Source organism: Rhea americana, unplaced genomic scaffold, assembly GCF_003343005.1.
Source record: "Rhea americana isolate MKP2758 unplaced genomic scaffold, rheAme1 scaffold_53, whole genome shotgun sequence".
Taxonomy (NCBI): domain Eukaryota; kingdom Metazoa; phylum Chordata; class Aves; order Rheiformes; family Rheidae; genus Rhea; species Rhea americana.
In genome coordinates this window covers 927,363-947,082 of record NW_028186679.1, presented here as the reverse complement: position 1 = coordinate 947,082, position 19,720 = coordinate 927,363, and the positions used below count along the sequence as shown (strand labels likewise).

Here is a 19,720-nt window from a genome sequence, read left to right as displayed (position 1 = left end):
TTGATGAACTTAYATTGATCAGAAAGAAGAATAGATATGTCTACAGTATTTCAACCCTACATTCAAACAAAAATCATTTTTTAAGGAAATCTTTCATTTTTTTCCCCCTAAAATACAGTCTTAATACTTTTTTTTTTTAGGTATGACTTCTTTTAATATGTTAGTAGTGCCACAAAGACAAGTCACTTGCAGATCATGTGCTCAAATAATTTGAATTAGATCTAACAGAGCAGAACTGAAAAATTCCTTTGAGTCTTGATATTTGCTAGAATTTTAGAAATGTGAAGGTTTCCCTAGATTTATCACAATTTTTTTTGATAATACTAGTATAATATTACTGTTCTAATATGCCCCAAGGTGAAAAGAACTCTTGCTGTGTCTTTAAATTTAAAGATTTCAATGAATTTGAGAGGAAGGGAGGTTTCTTTTAGAAAGATCAACTTTCTTCAATGCAGAATGACCTAACTATTCTCATAGTTAAAATAAAAAGGGATTTGAATATTTCAAAGGAAAATTTTGATCTCTTTTTAAAGAAGAAAAATAATRACACCACTTATCATAAACTAAAAAGAAAAGAAATGCACTGAATGATGCTAAAATGGAAAGAACAAAAAGATCTTGTCAACAGGGAAGCTAACATTGGAAGCTATTATTATCTGCAGTCCTTCTAAGTACAAAATATCCCACGAACAAATGCAATCTTTTCTCTGGGAGAGAAGGAAAACAGCAATCCTGGACATTTAAGAATTTGCTTTCAAGTTTGATTGCCTAATTCAGCAAATTAAAAAAAAAAGAAAAAACAACATTCCATTATTTCCTACTGCTGATACGTTGATTACCAAAGAAAGAGCCATAAAGTGAATTTAAACATAAATTTACAATACTTTCTGTGCCAATGCTAATACCAATTCATGTTAAATTATTCCCAGAGTCAGAGTTAGAGGACTGAAGAGGTAACTTGCCAAGAATATGGAGACAGCATTACAAAAAAGAAAAAAAAAAAGCACAAAGCACTCAAGAAAATCAAAAGCAGCTTTTGATTTTTCCAAGTAAAGAAGCTATCATGACATGTTTTAAATGAACTGCTGTATGGTCCTACTTTGTCCAATAACTACACTTGAAGAAGTTGTTAYGAAGTGAACCATAACTGAAAGATGAGTTACCTTTGAAAATCCGCAAAAAATGAGGAGAAGCACTGCATAGTAACAGCAGGTTGTTTCATATTCACTGCTAAAAGCCTTCTTTCAAAGCTAAGTTCGAGATTTCACTGAGATGCTAGAGGCAAAACAAGTATGTGTCTGTATTTAATACTTTTCTTAGTGAAGGACTTGTCCACTCCTTCAGAAAACTGAAAAGTTATATAAATATGAAAAGGTTTTATTTTGCCTCAAAGCAACATTTTGTAAACAAATTGCTTTGTAATCTTTTCTCCTACTAGTATTTTTAAACACTCATCAAAAGTTTGAGTTAAGATCTTTACTTTTATGTCATTATACAGAACCTAATTTCCAGTCATTTTACCAGAAGTAAGTAACTTCCACTCTTCTCTTAAGAAAAGAAATCTAAAAAGAACTTTCTAACTCTGCTCGGTACATAAACAGTCCAATGTGAATAACTGCTAAACTGCTCTTCCAGTTGTCAGACTGATTCTCAAACTCCATTCTCTACATGGCTAAGATTTTACAGAAATCCTGATTAAAATATTATCAAAGAAAACAGACAAAACCCTCGGATTCTCTGCAAACAGACTGTGAAACCTTGGCATTGACTTGTGCTTTTTAACTTCCTGTATTCAGGCAGAGCTGCTAAATTTAAATATTGACGAGATTGATTTATTCCTGCTTAGTATAGTAAACACTATTCTTACAGTCTTCTGCTTAATGCAAGTTAGTCCTAGTTTCAAATCAGTTCAGCTTCACTGAGTTCCTTATACTGATGAGATCAATTCTGTACAGTTCAGTGATGCAGAATTAACCCATTCAAAACCCAGAAAACTTTTGTCACAGACAGGGACACACATCCTTTGACTGAGTTAGARTTTWTATATATATATATATGTATAAAATCTATATTTATATATTTATTTATCAATTAGCACCATCTAGTGGGGTCTGTACAATGTATGCAACATAAGTAGCTCACTAGTCAGATTTTTCCTTAAATTCCTGTGTAACATGTTATGATACAGCACAGGTCCATAATTAAGAAAATTCAAATTGAAAAAAATTTGCTTGTTTTATTTCATAGTATTGTGTTACTCTATTATAAATTACATTTTAAGAAAAAATGCTAGCTGTAAAAGGGTCAGGGTACAAACAATTTATTCAAGCTATACGGAAATGAAAATAAAGAGATTCTAATAAATGAGTTAATACCAATAAGTTAGATTTATAATAAAGATGAAGACAGCATCTGAATTTTATTTAAAAAGATAGAAATGTGTCAGCAGTAAAATGTCCCGAAGAAGTACAACAAGATAATTACTATAGTTTTAATGGATACAAGTAATTTTCAACCTTCACTGCAGAGGATAAAGAAATGCTAATACTGAAGTGGAATATTTGCTGTGGAATAAAGAGAAATATGAACAATATAAAAAACTGCACTATTTTAGGAGAGATTTAATATTCTCTCTCTGCTTGAAAAACCTCCTCTGCTATATCCATGCGTCAAAGCTATAAGACCTAAGCTAATCAAATACGAATTTGTTTTCCTAAGAAAAGCTTTTCCTCTCCCCAGTTATATTCCCACTCTTTCCTCCATCATTTGTTGGATGACACACATGACTCTTCTGCATTCCTTTTCTGATCATTGCAACACAGTGCTATTTTAGTTTCCTCAAAAATAATTGCACTTCAGACTYTTGTGCTAAACCATCCAAATACACAAATCCATTTTACATGCAGCTTTGAATAAAAACAAACATGTTAATTTCTTTTTATATTGGAGCCAGTAACACAACATCATTCTGTAGCTACATCATATCTGTAGCTGTTATAGCTATGTCATATCTTTAAATTGTGGAGAGCAGCTAGAYAACAGAAATTGCCTGATGACAGACGACAGAATAGAAACAAAGATAGTGGAAATGCATTGACACTGTTACTATTATAAAATAGAGTATAGAGACAAGGTTAGCAATTCTATGTTTTTTTCAAGAAATAAGCATCTACCTAACCACTGATACAAAATATCAAGTATTGGGATGTCAAGAGATTTCCTGATAGTTTTCAATCAGGAACTCTCTGCCTTTCTCCCTTCCTCTCCTTTGAAGAAGGAAAAAAAAAAAAGAAAAAAGCAGGATGCGATCAAAGCATTAGTGAGCATGACCTCATGACCTGGTCTAATTTAAATTGCATGCGAACGCTGAAAATCAACAAAAATTTAAATATCAGAAAGAAGTAGTATTAAATCAGGTAGTAATTTACAATATTATACCACGAACACTTCAAGGGTAAAGCAAGTTTTAACGTTAACGAGAACAAAAGGCAAAACATTTCTATCTATATTATGTGAAGATGTTTATTTATATGTGATAAAAAAGAAAGTACAAGTGTTGATCCAGCCTAATTCAGGTGATTTCCGCCAGTTCAAGTGAAATACACCGAAGCACTCTCTTAACTATATTCATTATTTGATCATCCATCTCTACATATGAGAGGTTATTCTTACCTATACTTTTCAAAAGATTCGGAAAATCAGTGGATAAACTGAATTAAGTAAAAACTGGCATGGTATTGCCACAGAGAAGCCATGACAGAACAGTTACAAAAGAGTTAGCAGGAATAATAAAAGGAGAACAAAACTCATAACATAAAGAGAATTAAAGATCTGGCATAGATTACAAATTCATTTAGCAGTATAAAAATAAATATAAAATGATCTGATCCAGTTCTAATAGGTTAAAAGAGCAATGAACACACTCAGAAATATCACAGGCAGAGCAGAAGCAGGGAACATGTGATCAAGCCACAGCTCTTACTCAGTGGTTCTTTAACAAGAGAGAAGGAAAAAGGAAAACATCATGTCACCTTTGGGAGAGAACAGCAATAAAACTTGGGTACATTATTAGTTAGAATTCGTTAGACATTGGTAAAAATAGGATGTTTTGAGAAAGAACATAAGCACACAACTATAAATGACTTGTTGCTTGGAGTGTGCTATGGTATGATCTGTAATTAGCCATTAGTTGTCACTACCAAACTTCAATATGAACAGCTTAGCATTTCAGATATCAGATTAACATGATTACAACCCTGGATTAGTGTTTTCCTACAATATTTGAAATGCTTGGAAATTCAAAATTGTGCTATGATTTATAGTTTTATCCTGATTAAAGCCATGTATGTCTGTAGTGTCATTACTGGGTTATTTATTCATTAAATCTCAATAAAAATAGCTCTTTCCCATGAAACCCAATCTAGAAAGGACATTAAAATTCAAGATAATTCATGAAGAGTGTATTTGTATTAAATGTAAAGCAGTAGTGAAGCTATTCACTACATAAACATCAGCATTTACAGCTGGTAGTTTTTTGAATTCAAACTTCAATATAATTGAGCTAAAGCCATGTTTGTGAATTAAGTGGTATCATTGGCATACACACTGTGAAGGTTGCAATTTCTTGCAGAAGTCAACGGGAAAAGTTAGAAAGAGATACAGCAGACAACACAGATTTATTCTCCAGTGGACGACAAAGTTCTCCCCCACCATCTCCACCACTCAGCAAAAATAATGGTCTTCAGGAAGGGTCATACTGTACCTGAGCCACTGGAGAAGAAAAGAATCAGTGGCTCCAAGGCTCAAAAGTTCGTCCTCTTGGGAACAAAGCTTCCATTTKAGAATTCTATGAGTCAGGACAAAGAAGAAAGGGAACAGGAGGGAAGTAAGAGGAAAAATAACCTCAGATTGAAGAGGAGTGCAGGAAGTGTCTATTTGGCTTTRCATTCTCTGGAAGAAACAGTTCTGAAATAAAAATATCTCCTGTCTGACAAGCAGATTGCATCAAAACATGTGTACTGATGCACCTAGCAGAATGAATGAAAGTGCAAATAAAATTAAAATATGACTAAGAACTAGAATTAAGTAGTCAAAATGGGTTACTATTTTATTCTTTTGTATCAATAATATTGGTAGGATCCAATGTGTGCGCGCACGCGCGCGYGTGTGTGTGTGTTTGTGTAATTCAGACCCRCTCCTGGAAGGACTCAAGGTCGGGGCCAGTGCTGGGTAAAGTGCTCAGCATACAGGCATGGATATTAGATGGATTTAGAGCCTGTGCTGGTATCTGAGGGATCCATGAATGTGGGGGTACCTGTGACTCAAAAGACTGTGTGTTTGCGAGGAGGTGGGAATATTTTCATTTGTGAACTTCAATTCTGATGAGCTGGAGGAGGAACAGGACCAGGCTCATCTGTATTTTTGTTTATATAAGTGCTGTCGGTGTTTACTTGGTGGGTGCCGGTAAAGGCACCACTCTGTGGTAGCCTTTGAGGTCAGCCACACGGTTGAAAGGGCACTCAGCCTCACTGCTGGCTGGACCTGCAAGTGCAATCTGCAGCGGCCACATCCATCAGACCTGGACTGAGAGACCTCCTAGATCTTAAGAGAGCATTGGACTGGGCTCCTGCACTGGGAAAGAGGAATTTGCACATCCTGGAGTATGCTGGATTTGACAAACTACTGCACCAAGGAGCTTTTCAGAATTTTGTTCAGTCACCTAAAACTGAGTTATTCTGTTTTCTTACATGTAAACTAGATGAGAGAGATCTTTTACCCCAGAAATTCATACGGCCTATATTAATACAGCATACAAATCTATCATCTTTTATACACTTACTGTCTTCACACCTCTAAGAGAGGAGGAATTAGTGYCATTCTCATTTAGTAGATGAGAAATAGAAGCCTGCAGACAACAGTCTGTGGCACAGTAAAGCACGTGAACCCAAAATGTCTGTGTCAACACTAAAACCATAAAATGAACAAAGATCTACCATCAAAAGGCACCGAAAAAGCACTTGTAAAACTACTCACTTTTGGAGATAAAGTCTGCACTTCAAAAACTGCCCTAAAACTAGCTTTGTCACCTTGAGTGAAATCCTTCAATCATCACCAGTTATGAGAGCTGAAAATATGTCATTTTAATCTCTTTTTATAAAAATGACATTACGAAAAATACTAGGACATGTGAAAAAAAATGCCCTTATCCCCTAAATAAGAAACATGGCTGAGGAAAAACTGCGTATATGAACATAATACATGCGTGTGCAATTCTAAATAGCCCACTCTGAAGCATCAKTGTTTCTTAAAAACAAATTCGAGACAGGTCTAATTTCAGACAATTGAATGTTTTTGAAACTGTCACTGTAAGACTGGTAGAGCAAAGATATCAAGGACAGAAGAGGCAAGGTACGGCCAGGCAGTCAGAGTCTTCCATCAYACATACCTTAGGGCAGCTCAGTTGAAGCAAGAAAGCATGAGACACTTTTCTCCGCAGCATGGAAATGGAACGTGTCACCACAGCCAAGACTGCTATGTCAAAGTAAATCTGTATATTACAGTTTTGCTATTACATTGAAGGCACCGTCAAGTTATAGTAATTGTAAATTACTCATCCTTGATTTGCACAGACAAGTAAGCCCCCCCCCATTTTTTTTTTTAATTTCATTCCTCCAGCACCTTGTTGGATACTCTGCAGTGACTGGGCACCACATGGACAGTACAAACATGTTAAGTGCTCGTATGTTGTAGTTTTCAGCTGAACCTGACTTACATTTGAAGTGAACTTCCACTGACATCACCACACCTGCAAAGTGAACATTGGCTTCTACAAAGATACACAGAAATGACTACTAGAAAAACAAACTGTGGTTAAGAAAACTGCGCTGTTTTTAACAATGTTATCTGCAAACTTAAAGAAGTAGTGTACATRTGGCATACCACTTTGCTCTGCTCTCCCCATGCTACAAAAACAGAAATAGAATTACAGTACAGAAGACTGAAAAATGTAAAAAAGATTGTGCTTAAGAGGTCACAGAAGACAGAAAGCCATGGGGAACAGAAAAAGGAGACTAGGCRTATTACTGAACATTAAAAGTTGACTCCAAGAAGATTAGCTGGAGAAAGGATACAAGCAAGGTTAACAAAGAAAGAAAGAAGGATAACCTAAGCAGTAACAAAACATGCTGGTAGCAAAAATGGGGATGGCATCTCTTTAACAGGCATTCCTATTCAATCTTATTATACCAATTTCCATGTTTCAGAACTATTTTATAGCTATGGTCTCCTCTCCTTCTTAGCTGTTACAATGGTTTTGCATTGCAGAAGCTTGTTTGGGTAGTGACAACTTTCTGTTCTTAAAATGAAAATAGTTCAAGACAGTAATAAAACAATTTTTAAAACATTGCCTCACATTTCCCCTATAGGACATAAATTTCCACCACAAAAGTGACTTCTGGTCCGGAGAAAAAGAACACTGCAGAAAAACAGTTGAAAATGACATTATCCTTGCATGTCTTGGACTTATCAAGACTATTATTATCAAGTAGCTTATGAGGCCTTTCTTTGGCCTCAGTATCATACACAAAAAATGTATCACTTTAGTTAAATACATACCATACAACCTTCCTAATACAAAAAAAAGGGGGCTATGAGCATAGATTTAGGTTTTAAAACTTTTGACTGCTGCACAAGTTTCGTCATCAGATTGGTATATTGCCCCCTCTGTAACACTGAAATTACAAACTATTTGTCTTAGAAGGATTTAGATTTACTTCTTAATGCCCACTTTTGGCTAGATGTCTGCTACTCTTTGGAGGTTTCCCAGCAGAAACTTTAAATCAGTTACTGCTGATCCAAAAAAAATGCCTCCGTCTGGATTTCAACCTAAACGAAAGCTTTTTCACATTCCAAAGCACTGATTAATTCACTAGTTTCAAGTAATAGTCATAGACTTACATTTCACACCTCTTATTTAATAAGCTTATCTGCTTTATTTTTCTTTTCAAAGGTTTGTTGGTACACCATACCTGTAGAGACTCTTTTATCTAACTCAACTTCTACTACTCTATGAGATTAAACTGTTAACAAGCCAACTTAATTGCTGCTTTGGAAACTGATCTTGGAATTTTTTATTATTATTAACAAACTGGGCTGAAAGAAAGAGATGATGAGAGAACAGGACTTCCTTATAAAAATCCAGACAAAAATTAGTAAGTCTTTACTGTTAAACATGTTAGCAACTCTGATGTAGAAACTGCAASATGCTGGAAACATCAAACTTCAATATGTTGGACAAAAAAGCTAATAGTAGATATCTAGCCCAAACTTCTCTAAGAAGTACAAAATGCAAACACATTAAAAAAATACAAACAAGAATTTACCATAGTAGAACCCATTTACTGCAGTTAAGGACAAACTGGGATTTATGCAGTCTACTAGCTGTTTACTTGCTAGTAAACAATCTACTAGATAAAAATGTAACACAAATACTTCTAGTTGCATCATCACATATGATCCACATTTTACAACTGTACTTATGTATCCAATTAGCACTAACTTGATTTTTATCACAAAAAGATTATATCTTCCAGGCATTATATATGCCTGACCCCTTTTTCAACAAACTGGAGATACAGTTTTTCACTTTATTAAAGGCACAAATGAGCATGGGTAGGTRTGTGTGATGAACATACACTACAAAACAACTTTGTCTTTAATCAAGGAAGAAACACATTGTTACAATATGTGAAAAGCCTGTGGTTTTAGCCATGATTTAAAACAGTAATCTATTTTTATTTTGATTATTTTTGCTAAGATTTCACCTGATATGACGATTATATAATGAGAGCACAAACAGGTGAAAGGGTTCAACATACACATCACCCCCAAATCTCAAAATTGGAGTGGAGGCAAGCTTCTGCTCAATGCCTGCTACCTCTTCCCTCATTTTTCCATGCAAACAATATCCATTTGAGCAAAGATCCTGTAATTTTTTCTATAAAWCTTCAATTAACTTATTTTGACTAATCTGATCACCATTCCCATGGAAATTAAGTTAAAGGTAGATGAGTCCCTCCAGCTCATAGATTCAGTATCCTRGTATTGTCCATTTATATATGACTGATTGACACTTCTCTAGGGCTGAAGACATYATATATTATGTATTTTTCCAAGAGGATTTGAGGCAATGCTGTATTACACTTCTTTCAACAAGACTCTTAACAGTTCATAGCAAAGCAAATACTTCCTTACAAAGTTAAGGTTTCCTAGATCTATGATGATCCAGATTTTAAGGAATAGATTTTAATGACAAATAATTGTCAYCTCTTATCTACTACATCACTATTAAAAAATAAACCTATTGTAAACTCGATATCCCCTTGCCAAAAATGGTAAAAATTTTTAAACATGTACAACTGACCTCATCTGTGCATTGTTTGGAGTGTTTGCAGTACAAGACTGACAGCTTTATTCCAAATACTTGCCTTCAGWAGCTTTGCATAACTTCCCTAACCGAAAGATATAAACTATAATGTATAACGCAATTTTGCCTGATTCTCCTCTAAGCTTATTGAGCAACTGTTTTTCACTGGCCATGAATTGTTACCAGCTGCCAGAAACCCCACTCACACCTCCTCCTTCAGATGGCCATGTGGTAAATGCAAATCAAGTGATCAGTTCATTTCTTCCCATATCCAAAGCAAAGAGCACTTCAGGCCTGCACACGAATATATAAACTGCAGCCTACTCCCCTTATCTGTGAGGCACAGCTTTTTAAAAATAAACATGTCTGAGGACCCAGCAGTAAAGAACCTGAAGGACTCTGAGTAGCAAAGCAGTATTTTAGTAATGATCTATCAGTTTAAATAATTCCTCCAACTCCAAGGCTGTCTGTACATCTCTCCTATTCTATAACCTTTTCCCCAAAATCAAAATCCACTCACTCAATCTGAGGACAGGTTCCACCTCTAGCCCATCAATTCCCAGTCCCACGTACTGACCCACACTTTCTCTCTTCCATTGCATTTTCCAGGCTTGCTGCTCTTGGACAACACAGAGCCCTCTAAGCTCCCTCCAGGGTAGCTGTTTACTGCTGCCCTGAGATCAGACTGCTTTCACCATCCTCTTAACAGGTGCAAACATACTAGCAGTCAAAGGGCCTCATGAACAGACCCTGCTCTCTCCACCTTCTGTAAAACACAGTGCTTAACAGAAAAAAAGAGCATTTGTAACCTGCAGAAACAGAGTTCTAACAGTAAATTATGAAGACTGCATATATATTAAATCTACAGAGTACACATGAAGAACATAGCAATCTCAAAGCAGAAAACTTCTGTGTGTTTAGCAAAAATATTTCATTACTATTTTCCAAYTTGAAATACAGAAGCAGTAAACATCATCATCTGGTTCAGCACAATGAGTTGTCAGACATGACTCATCAGAACATTTCATATAATCTTAAGTCTATTTCCACTACATTATTTCCTGAGGGACATCCAAATGCAGGGATGCTCAAACATAGCCCCAACCAGGATCATTCCTCAGCCACTGCACGACACATGACATGACTGCCCGTGACCTGTGCAGCACCTACGTGGTTGCTTGTTGSAGAATGCTTGACACATTGCAGGACAGGCAATGCTGCACCTCTCCATGTGTCCCAAAATAAGTTGCATAACTCTTCCCAGAGAAAAGGTTGGACAGTTATTCTAACCTCTAACATAAAACAGGCCACAAAACTTGCTGAGATTGCCTGAATGCTCTTCTGTAGACGTAGACTTATTAATTCTACAGATTAACAGCTGTGGGTTTCTTTCTTTCTTTTTTTCTTTTCTTTCCTTTTTTTTTTTTCTTCCTTTTTTTTTTTTTTTTTGGTGTGGCGTTTGTGCATAAAGCTCTGAGTAAAAAAACTGAAAGAGTCTATATAAACTTGCCTATAAACTAGGCTTGTACCAGTCTTGACTGAAGGTTTAGCACATGATCTGCAGATTGATGATTTTATCACTGTAAGTATGTTTCAAATCAATTCCTTTTGCTTTGCTCTAGTCAACTTATTTTTTATAAATGCTATCTTTATTTTTTCGTTACCAACGTTAGGCTGGAAATGTCTACATTTTTATCTTGAGTCTTCACACCAAAAATTTCCTAGGCTGGAAATGTCTACATTTTTATCTTGAGCCTTCACACGAAAAACTTCCAGTATTTCTACACAACAAAGATTGCAAAATTTGGGCTAAGCGATCATATAATTGAATGATGATGTCTAAGCAAACACATGAGGATACATCCTTAATTATTATCTTTGAAGATTAAATTACTTAGAAAAATTTGTTAGTCATCTGCATGAATAAACATTAGCATATGCAGAACAATGTTCTCAAAACTTCAGCTAAGGGATACTAATAGAAAAGTTAGTACAAATTAATGTCTGCAGGTCAAGTATTACGCAATTACAATGAAATCCAACTAGATTAAGCAAATATTACTTACTTTTTGCACTAGGTACTTTCTTTTCTAGTGACACGTGCTGCTTTTTAGATGCAAAGACTATGGCTCTTCCCTATCAAGAAGCAACAGAACTTGCTGCTGCTTTATTTCCATTATTAGATGTACAGTACTGATGGATGAACTGTGCATTTTCTGGGCTGGCCAAAACCAATTAGTAAACTGTAATTTGTTATGGAATAATTAGGTAGGTGCTGAACAGATAAGCTTATTCAATGCTTGAGCATTATATACATAACCAGAGTTGTTTAAGGCTAGGTAGAGCCTAGGTAGGCTATAGAGCAAGTAAAAACTTTGTCTTGGAGTGAAGTAGACAGTTAAACATGTATCCTGGGCACTAACAGCAAGCAAAAACACATGGAAATTTTTGAAGCTCCTTGAAAAGTAAGCTAAAAGAATAACTAGAACAAATCTGTATTTATCCCTTCTGTTTATTTATCCTAAAAAATGTCCAACCAGTGTAAGTGTATACTATTTCAGGCTTCAGCTAGGTTAGCATTCATAATTACCCCGAGAACCATCTCTTCATGGCCCTCTTCTATAAATTTCTGCAAAATTACTAGGATCTCTATCATATAAAAAGAAATGGAAGGTTGAAGACTTTTGGTAGAACTTAAGAGAATCATGTAATAAGACAAGGAAGTAACAAGTTAAGTGAAGCAGAGACAAACTTTAAACATTCACTGTCCAGAGCCAGTTTTCTCTTCCAAACTGTCAGCAATGGTTGTGGGTTCCCTCTTCTCCATACTTTGCAAACTAAGAGCTAATCAAGAGATTCCTGTATTGAAAAAAGGAAAGCAAAAACAGTTGCATCAGTTTTTGCTGGTTTTACTTACTACAATAGGAATGCACCGTAGGGAACAATCCAGTATTTGCAGGGGAATGGACTGGATGACCTAATACAACTTTTCCATTTCTGACTTCTTAGAATAGCTCAGGCTGATCCAAGTTCACAGAGAGATTTCTATCCAACAATACTGAATGAAGAGAACTCTAAGACAAGTTTTTTAGCTTTTTAAAAAAAAAAAATTAAGAAGGCCAGAGTAGCAAACCATATGCCATAGCACACAACTATAAAGAAAATGCTATGATTATAAAATACCCATAAAAACATAAAATATCTATACAAAAAGTAGTTCATCTTMTAATTAAATATTCACATAATTTGGAGCATTTTATCCATTTTACAATGTAGAAAAACAGCTCTTTGAACGTGCCTTTTTAATATGTGCAAGTATAAATCAGCTAAGGTAGGAAGATCAACTTAGAAAATTTATTAAGCAGTGTGTTTATCTTAAACAGAGAATTACTAGTGTATAATTAGTCATAAATCCAATTTTCCTTTCCTTCTAATCTATTAAGTTTAAAACCCACACATACCAGAATCGAAACATGTTTGGCTCTAAGCTAGTGCCTCTTTTTATTACAAAATATCTGTCCCCATTCTCTGTCTGAGGAATTAAAAACATTTGTCTTTGAAATTACTGTTGATTTTAAGAAATAATTGCTATGAAAAATGGTTTTTCAGGTCAGTCACCAAAACCCAGAAAGACAGACTTGGCACTTCTGAAGCCTTATAACAGGGAGAAGTTATGGCAGATAGCATGCTTACTTCTGCTCTTACAGTTGTCCTCAGAAAAATCCATGGATTGACTTCTCCGAAACTTGAGAGGATACTGAATAATCCTTTAAAAATGTGTTAAAGGTCAAACAAATGCCACGAGCTTCAGATACAGCTAAGCCTGTCTTGGGGCAGGGACATGAACTAGGTGACCTTTTGAAAGTCGTTCCTGTCCCATCTTACACATCCAAGCAATGGAGAAATCCAAGGGTGCATGCGGTTCTAGAGCGTGCGAACACCCTGCCTCAGACTAGGTGCTCGGGAAAGGCTCCGTTCTCATCTTACACTATCTGCTGAATTATATTAGTATGGTGTAGTAAAGAAAAAGTGCAACTAGTAAACACTAAAGATACAGGTTCAAGAATTAAGTCTATTTTAGGATAGACTGAGATTTGATAAGACCTTAACAGAACTGCTAACAGGTTTAAAGTTACACATACCCTTAAAACTCGCATCTACAATCTATCAGATAAATAATAAAGATGTCTGAAATATTTCAATAACTGCAACAAAGTGACTCTTCACTGATCTTAATTTTCTGTCTCAAGAAATCTTTTTCATGGAAGTTCTTGTCAAAATCAGAAAGAGCAGTCCACCTTGCCTGCAACACCCAACAGCATGAGCACAGGAGCGCCAGGAAGAACACCCACTCTGTCCAAGTGAGAGTACATTCAAGGGGAGAAAACTAGTTCCCAGCCTGCTACCTTTTTGGTTTGGGGGAAYGGGGAAAAAGGAGCAAGTGCATGAGTTGGAAAAGGCTTAGTTTTTGCCTCAGTATAAGAACAAATGTTGAAAACTCAGTGTATCATAGATCCCTATCACTTTCTAGCCAGCTTTCTTCTTTAATTCCTAATCCAGAAAGAAAACTAGTTTCACTGTGGATGTAATATTTTACTTAGATTCACCCTAATGTCTGCCTATATTAGAAATGCCAACAGGTATTCAACTTCTAGTGATCTTAGCAGCAGCCTGCACAGACAACTACAGTAAAGCAGTAAGGAATCACTGTGAATCACTGCACTTCAGAAACGTCAATGAATTGCTTCAGGTAAACGAGTTTTGACAAGCACTGTTCCTCCTGTTTTTCTGCTTATGCATCTACCACCAGAGAGTACTTGTGCTTATTTTTATATATAAATTCTCAGCTAATCTGAAAATAATTTTGGCCGCATATCAACAAAATCATTTTTCCCAGAATAAGATCGTTGAAAGAAGGCAAAAAGGTGACTTAAAACGTACATCAAAATAATCTCAACTGCTTTATTTCTAAGCCTCCTCTAGACTAATGACTGACAACTGTAACAAATTCTGCTGAATGATGGGCAAGTCTGGATATATTCGTGGCATGGATTACTACCACCTACTGACTCATCTGAGACCTCAGAATTTCCTTACAGCTTGAATTAGCTCTGTTCTAGAGACTCATGACATACTTACCATTTTATAGGAGCGGAACATTTCTAACCAGCTGATTGGTCCCATTTTTCTGCTATAAGCAGTTTTAACATTATTGGGGTTGCTCTGCATACTCCCATGRTATGCTTTGATTTCTTGTTGCTGATCATTTTCATAGCAGGACACTTACTCAAGTATTTGTCCAAACTTATTTTAGGTCATACTTTAGTCCAACATATTTATGTGCAAAACACAATTTTCAATGGAGGCAAGCCAGTAAGAGAAACAGCTTACTAGAATTTCAGTTGACTTTGTTAAAGGAAATTATTTTAAATTAATGTGGCTACTGAACTGTTGCCATATTTGACCTCAGAAAATATATTCCTTCTAATTTTTGCTGTGAACATTTATTTATTTAAGCTAAACTCCAGGTCTTGAATGTTGACCATAAAGAAGTCTCAGATTTCCTGCTACTATTTCGTACTCTATTTTTCTAAACAAGGGCAAACAACATATGCTTGCTGCATTAGCATTATACTGCCAAAACATCACTCTTAAATGAAATCATCTATGTATTTTTGGTACAATCTTATTTAACAACTTCTACCCCGACAGAAAGAGAGTTAAAACAAGGCTGTTTTGTTTTCACCGAGCAACAGTTTGATCACTGGTTTACTAGATGGCGCTCAAAACATTTTTCCATATGCTCTTCTCGAAGCAAATCTGACTTAAATGTGGTTTACCTTCACCAGTGAATGAAGGCTTTTTTCACCAAACATATCCCAGAGGAAGGTCAGGTCTTCCTGGCTGTCCACATGTGGCTGCAGCTGGGCTGGCAATGCAGCCAGCAGCTCATACAGACCTATAAAGTGAAAATAAAACACAAAATGTAATCTAGGGGTGATCTCATTAATTTCACTTAACAGTTCTGTGTAATTGGCTGCCTGGAGCATGTCATTTTAACTGAATAGGGAGTCTGGAGTATTCAGCATAATATTAGCTTGTAGAACCAGAAGGAACATTCTTTTTAAAATTGCTAAGAAGCAAGTATCAGCAGTGTACTTTTTACCTTGTCACAGTTGTCAAGCTTCTATATCCATACATATTTACACAAGGTTATACAGAAAATTCATAAGGTTCYGAAAAAAAAAGGACAAAACCAGAAAAAAAAAACATGCATTCCGTTGCTTAATCGTTATTCCATTTCCCTTGATGTTAGCCAAAGAGTGAAATGAGTCATGAATAGGAAAAACTTCCTTAAAAGAACAGAAACTGGATAGGGTGGTCCATTAAAAAAGGGTTCGTGGTTTCTCTAAATATTTCTTGCTAATATATCGCTTAATTTTTTTTTCTCTTGTGTCCAGCAGGAATCTATAGCAAGACAAAAGCAACTGCCCTGTTACACAGTATTAAATCCTAAGAAACAAAACCAGCGCGGTTTTCCAAGGCGCACACAGATGCTATTTAAGTAGTGTTTTTAATTTGCGGGTATTCAAGATTCTCCGTAGGGTTAAAGCAATTGCTGTTCCCAATTACCTGTGGCACACCTCATGAGCAGTCTCCAAGGGGCAGACAGTAGCACAGTGTTCCACAGTAGCGTACAGCATAAAATATCCATCATGCGCAAGGCCATCAAGCTGCTGTCCAAGAAATGTAGCAACAGAGTTTGCAGSAGCTCTCTCTAGGGAGGTAACCTGGCATGAGCTGATATCAATTCATAGCACATGTTTCATTTTCCATTGGGATTACTTGGGGTAAAAAGGACAAAATGCCTTTTTCTCCTGTCTGCTGTCTACAAAAACACCAATAGTCTCCTGGGATCCAAAATACATGGTCCTGCTATTATTTTTAGTCTGAGTAAGCGCTGCTGTTCATCACAAGGACAGATTTACAAGATTTTCTACTGGTAAAGCACGTTATTGTAAGTTATAGGTTACCTCCATTACTATGCCTATTATCTCCCTAAAACTTATGATTTAAAATATTTATTAGTAAACATATTTTTCACAGCTTTTCCAGGCATCATATGCCCCTTTCAAAACTAAATACTGCACCTTCGGGATCTGATTATTTAACATTTTTGTCTCTTTATTGGCTYTCAGTACAGTATTCTGGAAAAAAATGTTCCTTCCAGATACATTCTTTTTGTGGTCCAAGTGTTTTGGTGGTTGACATTCATTTCTCTCAGAATCTTGCTTTTATTTAAATCTGCTCTTGTTTATGCTTCAGAAATACTGTAAAAAGAGGATATAATTCAAACCACTACAATTTTGTAYGGATAGGAAAGGAGCAGTGAGTCTTGCCTAGTATCGATGACTGAACTCCAAAAAACACAGGTTCAAAGGCAACTCTTGGCTCTTTCTTTCTGGATTATTAGAATTTAGGCACCTGGCAAAAATAGTTATTTGTATCATGCCATTTATGCATCAAAACTGGTAACTTTTTGAAAAGTTTCTCTGGATGTCACAGCAGTTACCAGCTGCAAGATGACACGGCCAGTACTTCAGCTGAGGAGATAAGTATGCAGGAAAAGCAAATATCAAAACTGCAAAAAGTCAGTCTAATTCAATTTACTTCATTTCTGAGAAATTCATACAAAAAAATTAGGATTTCTTTTCACTTTGCTTTATATTTCTGCACATTTTTAACACTTCAACTGCTTTTATAACTGCAAATACATTTACCTCAGAATAACTTGAAAATTATTTAAAAATAATAGTAAAAAAATAGTTCAGTGTAAGCTTACATTGTGGCGTAACCTTTCAGAACAAATGTGTACCATTCAGAGGAAAGAAAATACTACTTTCAGCCACTYCTTCCAAATAACAGAGAAAGTTTTTCTTGATTCTTAAGATCTACTTCAACTTTACTTAAGATCTGCTACATGACTCTTCTATACCAGTAACTATTGTTCCTCAGAYCTTTGCTAAATGAACAGAATTAAAGAATATAAATGAAATATAAATATATATATAAAATCAAAGAATATAAATAAAATACATAAATAAAGTCCAGGTTTTTTGGAAGACTGATTATTACAGCAATGACACAGTGTGAGACTGACTCTGCCTAGAATGAGGCTTATGTTTGATGCACAGAACTCCACGTGAAAAATCCCATCTGCCTGCATCCCAGCACTGATTAACCTGCAGGTACCTAAATACATTTGGCTCTCCACATCCAGCTCAAAAGTTTCTGCAGGCTTCATTTGTCTGTATCACTCTGAATTGCCCCTTCTAGGGAAATGAGTGTCATCTGCAGGTCTCTTGTTTGTTCAGGCAGAAATGGATCCAAATGTGCAACTTTCCTGGGGAAACGGGAAAAATCAGACAGACGCTCACTGATTTCACCCCATACCATGACATACCTTTAGTGCTGCCTGGCTGGCTCTCCAGCCCAGTGTATACAGCTTTCGCACAGAAAGTAAGAAAACCAGAACCAAGGCTCTCTGGAGCCTGAAGGATATTGAATCTATGCAGCAGAAGCACCCTGGCCACTAGGCCATGCAGCACACTGGAGAAAAATATTCTTGTTTTGAAATGAAGCACCAGAGACAAAGTCAAGGAGCAAAATGAAAATAAGGACTTCGGATTTTACTAGGGGAGACAAGAGAAAAAAATCTAGAATATGGCCAAAGTTAAACTTCATAGTTCCAGATCATCTCTCTCAGTTACATCTTCTTTCCCAAACAGAAGGTAACAACAGCAAAAGCTGCGAGCTTAGTACCTTTACAGACAAAGCTGAATTTGCCTGTATAATGGCCCAGTATCATGGAATGATACTCACATGAGCATTAAGATAAATGAATAAACGATGAAAAAAACAGGATGTTTTTCTTCATCCCCCATCTCCCTTGACTCCTGAAGAGGTAAAGTTTGTACATCACTGGCATTTTATGTTTCAGTTACACAAAATGTGTTGTTCATATTTATTGCAGTGTGAAGGCACAGTGAAAAGCATGGCTTGTCATACGATTTTACTGGCAAATGGGACCTATTACAAAGTGTTTCTATAATAGGGACAGGGACCAATTAATTGGTCAAATTACTGCAAACTGGTAATGACTTCAACTCCCTACAGACACATTGGCCAAATTTAAATTAACAGATCTAATAACTTGTCATATCCATCTTTTCCTACACCTGAAGGGGATTAGCTCAAATCTCTACAGCCCTGTAGGTGTCACTAAACAGAGCCACCCTGCTTCCATGCTGCCTAATAATACCACAGATTTAATGCACAGACTGGGCTTTATCCCAACCTCAAATGCTGACCTCCTGCAGAACTATTAAAAAGCATCTCAAATGCCTTTATGGGCCAGAACCAAGGGCCACTGAAATCAATAGAATTTTCCCACTGATTTTACTGCCTGTATGTTGAAAATAACTCTTTTTTAATCTTTTCAGTTGCAATTGAAATTACACTACACTGAACATTTTGGATCACTTTTAAAAACAAAAGTTAACAGTTAAGTTCATAGGTACATCCCCTATATTCAGGAGAACAGTTTCCTACAACAAAAATACCTTTTCACTGCATAAGTCATGGAAGCAGATATACTTCAACAACTAAGACCCTAAATAATGCTCTTGCAAGCATATGGCTGCCAAGTCTCAGTTTTAATACTAGTCTCAATTTGATGCTTCTCTTACAGTCCCACCTCCCCAAGTCATATGACATCCACGGACCTCCGATTAAAATAGTAGTATTTTGCACATGTTTTTGGGAATATGCCTGCATTTTAAACAAACACTCCAAAAAGTTTTTAAAAGTCTCTAGAAGTTGTGTTTAAAAAAAGACTAAAAAAAAAATGGGTTTTTTGAATGGCTGATGTTGGCAGTATTGCAAAGAGCCTTGCAAGAAATTCTTGCTTTTGTTTACACTGTAGCTATTCTAGTCAGGTTCTCGTAATATTTTTTAGTCAGGTTTACTTGGAATTTAACCAGGTTCTACATTTAAAAGGAATAATATACCCATTGGGATTTTCCAGTATCAAAACATTTCAGGTGTCAAAATTCAGTATAATAAACGTGACTTACATAAGAAAAACATATTTATTTCCATTTTTTAAAGCAGATCATTTAATCAAATATCCTAGGTGCCTTGAGCATACACTAAAGATATTAAGTAACAAACTTAAACATGCAGATGTTAACCCAGATATTTTGCAATTGTAAAATGGGGAAATAAGTCCATTCA

At 35.9% G+C, this 19,720-nt stretch overlaps 1 protein-coding gene across 4 annotated transcripts in view; it reads right to left on the bottom strand.

Moving 5' to 3' along the window:
• MPP7 (MAGUK p55 scaffold protein 7) overlaps positions 1–19,720 on the bottom strand; it is a 161,320-nt gene that overhangs the window by 87,324 nt on the left and 54,276 nt on the right. For 3 of the 4 annotated variants that reach the window (XM_085318286.1, XM_085318289.1, XM_085318287.1), the window contains one exon: positions 15,265–15,383. In XM_085318286.1, coding sequence (XP_085174412.1) covers positions 15,265–15,383 — 119 coding nt within the window. Of the gene's footprint in view, positions 1–15,264; positions 15,384–16,057; positions 16,112–19,720 lie in introns of those variants that run through there. The other variant, XM_085318288.1, reaches the window with a different exon arrangement.